At 45.1% G+C, this 11,234-nt stretch overlaps 1 protein-coding gene across 5 annotated transcripts; it reads left to right on the forward strand.

Moving 5' to 3' along the window:
- Positions 1 to 347: 347 nt before the first annotated feature.
- On the forward strand, positions 348 to 6,619 carry LOC105475680 (interleukin 6). Of its 5 annotated transcripts, none has more exons than XM_011731148.3 (6): positions 356 to 913; positions 1,874 to 1,902; positions 2,065 to 2,255; positions 3,311 to 3,424; positions 4,132 to 4,278; positions 6,025 to 6,619. In XM_011731148.3, exons 1-6 carry the CDS (start codon positions 876 to 878, stop codon positions 6,190 to 6,192), a joined length of 687 nt encoding a protein of 228 aa, XP_011729450.1. In that variant the 5' UTR covers positions 356 to 875; the 3' UTR covers positions 6,193 to 6,619. The 5 variants fall into 5 exon arrangements, with proteins under 5 accessions (XP_011729446.1, XP_011729448.1, XP_011729450.1 ...); XM_011731147.3 differs by having other exon boundaries at positions 357 to 913; positions 1,835 to 1,902; XM_011731149.2 differs by having other exon boundaries at positions 357 to 913; positions 1,843 to 1,902.
- The last annotated feature ends 4,615 nt before the right edge of the window (positions 6,620 to 11,234 follow it).

Genomic DNA, 11,234 nt, shown 5'->3' on the forward strand with positions numbered 1-11,234 from the left:
CTGTATGCCCTGATGTCCTATTTGAACATTTTATCATGAACACGAACTTCCTATTTTAAAAAACACTTTTTATTGAAAAGATAAATCTGTGTGTTGTATTATGTCACTCAGTTCAAGTACTTGAAATTTATTGAATTGTATTTTCTAAAAAATAGATATTTGAGCAAAAGCAATCTCACATTACATAGACAGAACACAACGCACGGCTGCGGAGCTGAGAGCAGTGACTTCGTTTCATGCAGGAAAGAGAACTTGGTTCAGGAGCGTCTACGTTGCTTAAGACCAGAGAGCACTAAAAGTGAAACCATCCAGCCATCCTCCCCCATTTTCATTTTCACACCAAAAAATCCCACCGCGGCAGAAGACCACTGTCTCTCTGTTTAGACAATCGGTGAAGAATGGATGACCTCACTTTCCCCAACAGGCGGGTCCTGAAATGTTATGCACAAAACAAAACTTGAGTAAATGCCCAACAGAGGTCACTGTTTTATCGATCTTGAAGAGATCTCCTCTTAGCAAAGCAAAGAAACCGACTGTGAAGTTAACACCATGTTTGGTAAATAAGTGTTTTGGTTTTGTGCAAGGGTCTGGTTTCAGCCTGAAGCTATCTCAGAGTTGTCTGGGTCTCTGGAGACTGCAGGGATAGCCTAGTCTAGAGCCCATTTGCATGAGACCAAGGATCCTCCTGCAAGAGACACCTTCTGAGGGAAGACGGCTTCTGAACAAGCTTGACCCAATAAGAAATCTTTGGGTGCCAGTGGGGAAGCAGGTTCAGAGCCCAGAGCCGTGCCTACGTCCGTACTTTGCTTGTAGCTTCTTCTGATTTCAAATCAAGACTTACAGGGAGAGGGAGCTATAAACACAAGCTCTAGAAGATGCCACAAGGTCCTCCTTTGACATCCCCAACAAAGAGGTGAGTTGTATTCTCCGCCTTTCTGCCCTGAACCAAGTGGGCTTTAGTAATTTCAGGGCTGCAGGAGACCCAGTGGAACAGTGGTGAAGAGACTCAGGTGGCAATGGGGAGAGCACTGGCAGCACAAGGCAAGCCTCTGGCACAGAGAGCAAAGTCCTCACTGGCAGGATTCCCAAGGGGTCACTTGGGAGAGGGCAGGGTAGCAGCCAACCTCCTCTAAGTGGGTTGAAGCAGGTGAAGAGGAAAGTGGCAGAAGCCATGCGGTGGCAAAAAGGAGTCACACACTCCACCTGGAGACGCCTTGAAGTAACTGCACGAAATTTGAGGGTGGCCAGGCAGTTGTACAACAGCTGCTCACAGGGAGAGCCAGAACACAGAAGAACTCAGACGACTGGTAGCATTACCTTCTTCCTAACTCCAGGCTGGGGGGCTGCGATGGAGTCAGAGGAAACTCAGTTCAGAACATCTTCGGTTTTTACAAATACAAATTAACTGGAATGCCAAATTCTAGCCTGTTAATCTGGTCACTTTTTTTTTTCAAAAAACATAGCTTTAGCTTATTTTTTTTCTCTTTGTAAAACTTCGTGCATGACTTCAGCTTTACTCTGTCAAGACATGCCAAAGTGCTGAGTCACTAATAAAAGAAAAAAAGAAAGTAAAGGAAGAGTGATTCTGCTTCTTAGCGCTAGCCTCAGTGACGACCTAAGCTGCACTTTTCCCCCTAGTTGAGTCTTGCGATGCTAAAGGACGTCACATTGCACAATCTTAATGTTTCCAATCAGCCCCACCCGCTCTGGCCCCACCCTAACCCTCCAACAAAGATTTATCAAATGTGGGATTTTCCCATGAGTCTCAATATTAGAGTCTCAACCCCCAATAAATATGAGACTGGAGATGTCTGAGGCTCATTCTGCCCTCGAGCCCACCAGGAACGAAAGAGAAGCTCTATCTGCCCTCCAGGAACCCAGATATGAACTCCGTCTCCACAAGTAAGTGCAGGAAATCCCTAGCCCTGGAACGGCCAGCGGCGGTCGAGCCCTGTGTGAGGGAGGGGTGTGTGGCCCAGGGAGGGCTGGCGGGCGGCCAGCAGCAGAGGCAGGCTCCCAGCTGTGCTGTCAGCTCACCCCGCCGCTCGCTCCCCTCCGGCACAGGCGCCTTCGGTCCAGTTGCCTTCTCCCTGGGGCTGCTCCTGGTGTTGCCTGCTGCCTTCCCCGCCCCAGTACTCCCAGGAGAAGATTCCAAAGATGTAGCCGCCCCACACAGCCAGCCACTGACCTCTTCAGAACGAATTGACAAACACATTCGGTACATCCTCGACGGCATCTCAGCCCTGAGAAAGGAGGTGGGTAGGCTTGGCAAAGGGGCTGAATGGCCCGTGTGCGCATGCGTTCCCCTTGCCCCTGTCTGTGGACTGGGGCTGCCCGCATTAGGAGGTCTTTGCTGGGTTCTAGGGCACTGTAGATTTGAGGCCAATGGGGCCGACTAGACTGACTTCTGTATTTATCCTTTGCTGGTCTCAGGAGGTTCCTTTCCTTTCTGGAAAATGCAGAATGGGTCTGAAACCCATGCCCACCCTTGGCATGAGCTGAGGGTCATTGCTTCTCAGGGCTTCCTTTTCCCTTTCCAAAAATTAAGGTCTGTTAAGCTCCTTTTTGTCCCTTGGGCTTTGGAAGGACTAGAAAAGTGCCACCTGAAAGGTATGTTCAGCTTCTCAGAGCAGTTGCAGTACTTTTTGCTTATGTAAACTCAATGGTTAGGATTCCTCAAAGCCATTCCAGCTAAGATTCATACCTCAGAGCCCACCAAAGTGGCAAATCATAAATAGGTTAAAGCACCTCCCCACTTTCAATGCAAGGTATTTTGGTCCTGTTTGGTAGAAAGAAAAGAACACAGGAGAGGAGATTGGGAGCCCACACTCGAATTCTGGTTCTGCCAAACCAGCCTCGTGATCTTGGGTAAATTCCCTACCACCTCTGGACTCCATCAGTAAAACTGGGGGTGGACTAGGTGATCTCATAGGTCCTTGCAGCTGGAACATTCTATGGTTTGAATTATATTCACCTAACTATTGTCAAAATTGCTGTTATTAAATATCTACTGTGTGCCAGGCACTTTAAATAAGTATTGTGTCTAATCTTCAACATTTGCAAGGAAGGTTTTTGGAGATAAGGAAACTGAGACTCAGGATTAAGTAACACACCTGAAGTCACAGGTGAGCTTGGAACTGAACCCAAGTGTGCCCCCACTCCACTGGAATTTGCTTGCCAGGATGCCAATGAGTTGTGGCTTCATTTTTCTTAGAGACTTTCCTGGCTGTGGTTGAACAATGCAAAGGCCCTCTAGTGGTGTTTGTTATAGGGGCACTTAGGTGATAACGATTCTGGTATTCTTTCCCAGACATGTAACAGGAGTAACATGTGTGAAAGCAGCAAAGAGGCACTGGCAGAAAACAACCTGAACCTTCCAAAGATGGCTGAAAAAGATGGATGCTTCCAATCTGGATTCAATGAGGTACCAACTTGTCACACTCACTTTTCACTATTCCTTAGGCAAAACTTCACCCTCTTGCTTGCAGTGCCTGTATACATATAGATCCAGGCAGCAATAAAAAGGGGGTAAATGTAAAGAATGTTATGTAAATTTCATGAGGAGGCCAACTTCAAGCTTTTTTAAAGGTAGTTTATTCTTGGACAGGTATGGCCAGAGATGGTCCCACCGTGTTGAGATTTTAACAACTGTCAAATGTTTAAAACTCCCACAGGTTTAATTAGTTCATCCTGGGTAAGGTGATCTCAGGGCCTTTTCCCTTTCTGGCTGCCCCTGGCAGGGTTCAGGTCTGCCCTCCCTCCATGCCCAGCTCATTCTCCACAGTGAGATAATCTGCACTGACTTCTGATTATTTTATAAAAGGAGGTTCCAGCCGAGCATTGACAAGGGCAAGAGTGTAGGAAGAACATCAAGGGGGAGAATCAGAGAAGGATCCCCACTGCCACATTCTAGCATCTGTTGGGCTTTGGGTAAAACTAATTACATGGAGCCTCTGATTGTCTGGTTATTTAAAATGATGCTGTCCAATGTCCCAAAACATGCTGCCTAAGAGGTACTTGAAGTTCTCTAGATGAGCAGAGGGAAAATATGTCAAATTGTGGCAGTTTTAACTTTTCAAATTGATTCTATCTCCTGGCGATAACCAATTTTCCCACCATCTTTCCTCTTAGGACACTTGCCTGGTGAAAATCATCACTGGTCTTTTGGAGTTTGAGGTATACCTAGAGTACCTCCAGAACAGGTTTGAGAGTAGTGAGGAGCAAGCCAGAGCTGTGCAAATGAGTACAAAAGTCCTGATCCAGTTCCTGCAGAAAAAGGTGGGTGTGTCCTCCTTCCCTCACCTTGGTGTGGGAGAAGACAGGCTCAAAGACAGTGTCCTGGACAACTCAGGGATGCATTGCCACTTCCAAAAGAGAAGGCTACATGTAAACAAAAAAGTCTGAGAAATAGTTTCTGATAGTTACCGTTAAATCTATTTTTGTTTGGTTGGCTCTCTTCTGCAAAGGACATCAATAACTGTACTTTAAACTATATTAACTGAGGTGGATTTTAACATCAATTTTTAATAGTGCAAGAGATTAAAAAAAAAAGGGGGGGGGGCAGAAAGAAGTACATCCATCCCCACCCAGTGATCCACAGAAACAAAAACCAAGGGGCATAAAATGATTTTAAGATTTTAGTTATTGTCAAGTGGCATTCTTCTCATTGTAGTTGTTTCAACTCTTTTTCCTACCTTTTACCAGAGAGTTAGTTCAGAGAAACGGTCAGGGACTCAAGGCTGGAAAGAGGTACCAAGGGCTTTGGCCACCAGTAGCTGGCTATTCAAACAGCAGGGAGTAAAGAGTTGCTGGCTAGCATGTGGAGGAGCCAAAGCTCAATAAGTAGGGGCCTAGAAGGAAACCCTTGGTGCTGATCCTGCCTCTGCCATTTCTACTTGTTTGCCTTAAGCCAGGGTTTCTCCTATGTGAACGTGCATGGGAATTCCCTGGGCATCTTGCTGTGGTGTAGAGTCTGACTTGGCAGGCCTTGGGTGGGTTTGAGGGTCATATTTCTAGCAGGCTTATATCCCTGGTGATGCTGCAGAATTCCAGGACCACACTTGGAGGTTTAAGGCCTTCCACAAGTTACTTATCCCATCTGGTGGGTCTATGGAAAGATGTTTCCCAGTCCTCTTTACACCACCAGATCACTGGTCTTTCGACAGATCCTAAAGGGATGGTGAGAGGGAAACTAGAGAAAAGTATTAGATTTAGAGGCCACTGAAGAACTCATATTAAAATGCCTTTAAGTATGGGTTCTTCATTCATATACTAAATATGAACTATGTGCCAGGCATTATTTCATATGACAGAATACAAACAAATAAGATAGTGATGCTGGTCAGGCTTGGTGGTTCATGCCTGTATTCCCTAAACTTTGGGAGCCTAAGGTGAGAACTCCTTGAACTCCTAAGGCCAGGAGTTCAAGACCAGCCTGGACAACATAGCGAGACCCCATTGCTACAAAAACAAAAAACCAAACAAACAAAAAGATAGTGGTGCTTCCCTCAGGATGTTTGTGGTCTAATGGGAGACAGAACAGCAAAGGGATGATTAGAAGTTAGTTGCTGTGAGCCAGGCACAGTGCTGATATAATCCCAGCACTTTGGGAGGCTGAGGTGGGTGGATCACTTGAGGCCAGGAGTTTAAGACCAGCCTGGCCAACAATGTAAAACCCCATCTCTACTTAAAAATACAAAAAAATTACCCAGGCATGGTGGCGCACACCTGTAACCCAGCTACTCAGGAGGCTGAGGCACGTGAATCGCTTGAACCCAGGACACGGAGGTTGCTGTGCACCACTGCACTCCAGCCTGGGTGACAGAGTGAGCCCTGCCTCAAAAAAAAAAAAAAAAAGAAGAAGTTCATTGCTATGGAAGGATCCTACTCAGAGCAGGCACCCCAGTTAATCTCATTCACCCCACATTTCACATTTGAACATCATCCCATAGCCCAGAGTATCCCTCCACTGCAAAGGATTTATTCAATATTTAAACAATCCTTTTTGCTTTCATTTTCCTTCAGGCAAAGAATCTAGATGCAATAACCACCCCTGAACCAACCACAAATGCCAGCCTGCTGACGAAGCTGCAGGCACAGAACCAGTGGCTGCAGGACATGACGACGCATCTCATCCTGCGCAGCTTTAAGGAGTTCCTGCAGTCCAGCCTGAGGGCTCTTCGGCAAATGTAACATGGGCACCTCAGAGTGTTGTTGTTCATGGACATTCCTTCTTCTGGTCAGAAACCTGTCCACTGGGCACAGAACTTATGTTGTTCTCTATGGAGAACTAAAAGTATGAGCGTTAGGACACTATTTTAATTATTTTTAATTTATTAATATTTAAATATGTGAAGCTGAGTTAATTTATGTAAGTGATATTTATATTTTTATGAAGTACCACTTGAAATATTTTATGTATTAGTTTTGAAATAATAATGGAAAGTGGCTATGTAGTTTGAATATCCTTTGTTTCAGAGCCAGATCATTTCTTGGAAAGTGTAGGCTTACCTCAAATAAATGGCTAACTTATACATATTTTTTAAAGAAATATTTATATTGTATTTATATAATGTATAAATGGTTTTTATACTAATAAATCACATTTTTAAAAATTCAGCAACTTAGTCTGTGTGTGTCACGTGAAGCTTAATAAAAACAAGTTTCATGTCACTGCCACCACCACCACCAAAAAAAAGCTATAATCAATCACATTTTATATATATATATATAAGCGCCTACTACATGCCAGGCATCATTAAAGGTGTTGCATCCATCACGTCATTTAACCCCAGCACTTGCACACTGCTTTCTGGTTGTGGAAGTCTAAGTGATTTATCTCAGTCACCCAGCTGGAAGGTCAGGCAGGGGCCCAGATTTGAAATCCAAGTCTACCTACCTACAGGTCCCCTACTCTTAACTTGTAAGTCCCATTGCCTCCCAAGAACTGAGGGATGATGTAGAAAATTCCAAAACATGTTAATATAGGGAATATCTATAAACATGCGATCAAAGTCTTTGGGACTATACAACCACTGTATAAGGCATAACAATGTACAAGCTTCCAAATAATAACTAGAAGTTCTGCCTCCCTCTTCTGGGTTCCTAAAGCACTGCACCTATCTACCTGTCAAAGCATTTACCACATTGTACCACACCTTAAAATCAACGGTTTTTTTCTTCTCAGCCAGCATGTGGATGCCTCAAGAGAACAGACTCCTTTCATGACTTAAAACTAATTTCAGGGGAAAAAAAAAGGCAAGACAGGCACAGTGGCTCACGCCTATAATCCCAGCACTTTGGGAGGCTGAGGCAGGAGGATCACTTGAGGTCAGAAGACCAGCCTGGCCAACATGGCAAAATCCCATCTCTACTAAAAACACAAAAATTAGCTGGGCGTGGTGGCACACCTATAATCCCAGCTACTTAGGAAGCTGAGACATGACAATCACTTGAGCCCGGGAGGTAGACCCTGGGGCTGCACTCCATCCTGGGCAACAGAGGGAGATTCTGTCTCAAAATAATAATAATAATAATAATAATAATAATAATAATCAATAATTTTTTTTTAAAAAGACTCTTTCCTATATTAATCTTTGCATCCTGTACCCATGGCCCCAAACCTGACCAATGAAGGCCCCAGTAAATATTTTTTGAGCAAAAAAAATATATATAGATGATCAAAGATAAGAAAGATAGGAAGACACCTCAATTCTTGTAGTCATATAGTGTTAGGGGAAATCACTCATTCTGTGTTTTTATGTATCTTCATCTTAAGGAAAAATAGCAATTAGAAAGAAACATTCAAAGGACTTCCAGAGAAGGCAATGAATAGCCAGTGCATGTACACCTACCTCCATTTCCTTTGCCACTGGCAGTAATCTTCATCTGCCCTCTCCCCTCCCCCACCTAGAGTGGTAGTGAGAGAGGCAATCTGGACAATTCAACATGGCCTCGCTTATCCATCTCAACACGACACTGGGAATTTGGTGCAGATTTCCCCTTTCTAACCCCTGCAGTATAAAAGTTCTGTCTCCTTATAAAGCTTTTCCCCACCCTACCCGCTACAGACTTCTTCCTCCAGGGGAGGAGTTCTTCTGGGTAAGGGAAAGTCCACAGAGGTCAAAAACCGAGAGGAGCTGAGCCAGAAAAGAGCCACATACTCTGATTTCTAGAAACCACGCATCACAAGTGGGCTTCCCAAAACTAGGGTCAAGTCAAAGAACAAAGAGAAATTGCAGTCAACTGATGCCTTCGTTCTTCAAACAAAAATGGGTTGAGTATCATAGATAAGTCAGGGAAAGCTTGTGAGAAAGAAGTGAAAGGATAGATATGATCCCTGCCCTCTTGTGCAGTACACTATGGAAGGGAAAACAGATATTAAATAAAGAATGTAAGTGTGATGAGGTTTCCAAAAAGAAATATGGGCTGTGCTGAGAACCCATACTAGGGGCACCCATAATGTAAGTGAGCCCTGGTTTGGCTGCTCACCACTCAAAAGCCAGACATGAAAGACAAGGGTGGTGGGAAGAAAAGTCAGTTCATCAAAAAGCCAGTAAACCAATAAGATGGTGAGCTAGCATTTGAAGGTACCATCTTGAATTTTAAAATTTATCACAGTAGTTTTTAAAGAGAAACTTGGTATGGGAGACATGTGGGAGTGGTGTGTGGTGTACGGTCTGTGTGTCTTGTTCTGATGGCTATCTCAGGTAACCGCCTGTCCGGAGGTCTGTTTGGCGTCATCTTAACTTCAGCTAGATGATGGATTCGTTGTTCATGATTCCTTCTAACCAGGAGGATTCTGCAATGGGGGCTCCCTGCCTCATTTGTTTAAAGATCAGCCTCTGGGATTTTTAAAGCAAGAGTATAATTAGATAAGCATGCATTGCCAGAGGGGAGTATCTAGAGAGGGAAGGAATGAAGAGGTTAGAGGAAAGAAAAGGAAGAAAAAGAAAGTGGGTGAGAGGCAGAGCAAGATGGCAGAATAGAAAGCTCCTCCAATGGTCCCCCTGGCAAGTTAACAACTTTTTCCCTCTGCTTTTCTCAAGCAGGAGTTTTGCCCCATAGCCACCACAAATGCCAAGTTAACAACTATCTGCACAGAAAAGAAAAAACAAAAAATACCTTCATAAGAATCAAAACTCAGGTGAGCACACATAGTACCTGGTTTTAACTTCATATCACTGAAAGAGGCACTGAAGAAATTAAAAATCAGTCCTGAATCATGATGCTACCCCTCCCCTATCCACAGCAGCAGTGGTGTCGCGCAGAGAATGTCTCTGGGCACTGGGAGAAGGAGAACGCATCAATTGTGGGGCATTGAACTCAGTACGGTCCTGTTAGAGGAGAAAGAAAAACCAGACTAAACTCAGCTGATGCCCACTCATAGAGGGAGCATTTAAACCAGCCCTAGCCCAAGGGGAATTGTCAATCCCAGCAGTCCAAACTTGAGTGGCCACAAACCTCACCACCGAGGGCCAAACTTGAAAGGCAGTCTAGGCCTCAAGGACTGCAACTCTTAGGCAAGTCCTAGGGCTGAACAAGGCCCAGGGACCTAGTGGACTGAGGGGACATGTGACATACTGAGATACCATCTGAGGCAGCCAAGGGAGTATTGGCTTCGCCCCTCTCCTAATCCTAGGCTGCACAAGTCATAGCTTCAAAAGAGATTTTTTCTTTCTGCTTGAGGAGAGAAGACAGAAGAGTGGGGAGGACTTTGCCTTACATCTTGGATACCAGTTCAGCTACAGCAGGATAGGGCACTAGTCAGAGTCATAAGGTCCCCATTCCAGGCCCAAGCTCCAAGACAACATTTCTAGACACATCCTAGGCTAGAAGGGAACCCATTGCCTTGAGTGAAAGGACCAGTCCTGGCAGCATTCATCACATGCTAACTGAAAAGCCCTTGGGCCCTGAATAACCAGTAGTGATATCCAGGTACTATGTCAAGGGCCTTGGGTGAGCCTCTGAGACTTGCTGGCTTCAGGTGAGACTCAGCACATTACCAGCTATGGTGGCTATGGGGCAAAACTCCTGCTTGAGAAAAGCAGAGGGAAAAGTAAACAGGGCTGTATCTTGTTGCACCTTAGGTACCAACACTGCCACAAGGGGGTAGAGCACCAAGTGGGATCTTGGGTTCCCTGATTCTAAGACTTAACTCATAAGTGGCATTTTTGGACCTGCCATGGGCCAGAGAGAGGCCTATTGCCCTGAAGGGTGAGTCTCAGGCCAGACAGCATTCACCACAAGCTGACTTAAGAGACCTAGGGCCTTAAGGGAACATCCATGGTGGTCTGGTAGCACTCCTTAAGGCTACTGGGGAGCAGGGTGGGCAGTAGTTACAGGGTGAGGATTCTCTGCTTTTGAAAAGGGGAGGGAAGAATGAGAAGGACCACATCTTGTAGGTTGAGTGTCTGCTCAGTCACAAGACAATAGACTACAAGGTAGACTTCTAGGTTTTTCACTCTGATCCCTAACTCCCAGATGGCACTTCTGGACCTACCCTGGGGACCTCACCACCCTGAAAGAAAGGACACAGGCCTGGCTGGCTTTGCCATCTGCTGATTGTTGAGCCCCAGGGCCTTCAGCAAACATAGGCAGTAGCCAGGGAGTGGTTACAGCAGGCCTTGGGTAAGACCCAGTGCTGTGCTGGCTTCAGGTCTGACCCAGTGCAGTCATAGTGGTGGTGGCCACAGGGGTGCTTGTGTCACTCCACTCCCAGCTTTAGGTGACTCAGAACAGAAAGAGAGATTCTGTATGTTTGGGAGAAAGTAAAAGAAGAGAACAAGAGGCTCTGCCTGGTAATCCAGAGAATTCTCCCAGATCCTGTCCGAGGCTATCAAGGCAGTACCTCTATGATTCTGCAAGAAACAGCATTACTGGGTGGGGGGTGCCCCCTAAAGAACAAACAGCTTACATTACAACACCTAAATCCTTTCAAATACCTGGAAATCCTTCCCAATAGGATAGCTACAAATAAGCCCAGACAATGAAGACTACAATAATACCTAACTCTTCAATGCCCAGACATCAAAGAACATCTGCTAGCATCAACACCATCCAGGAAAACGTGACCTCACCAAATGAACTAAATAAGTTACCAGAAACCAATCCTAGAGAAACAGAGATATGTGACCTTTCAAACAGAGAATTCAAAATAGCTATTCGAGGATACTCAAAGAATTCAAGATAACACAGAGAAGGAATTCAGAATTCTGTCAGATAAATTTAGCAAA

The sequence above is a fragment of the Macaca nemestrina genome, chromosome 4 (genome assembly GCF_043159975.1).
Source record: "Macaca nemestrina isolate mMacNem1 chromosome 4, mMacNem.hap1, whole genome shotgun sequence".
Lineage (NCBI taxonomy): Eukaryota > Metazoa > Chordata > Mammalia > Primates > Cercopithecidae > Macaca > Macaca nemestrina.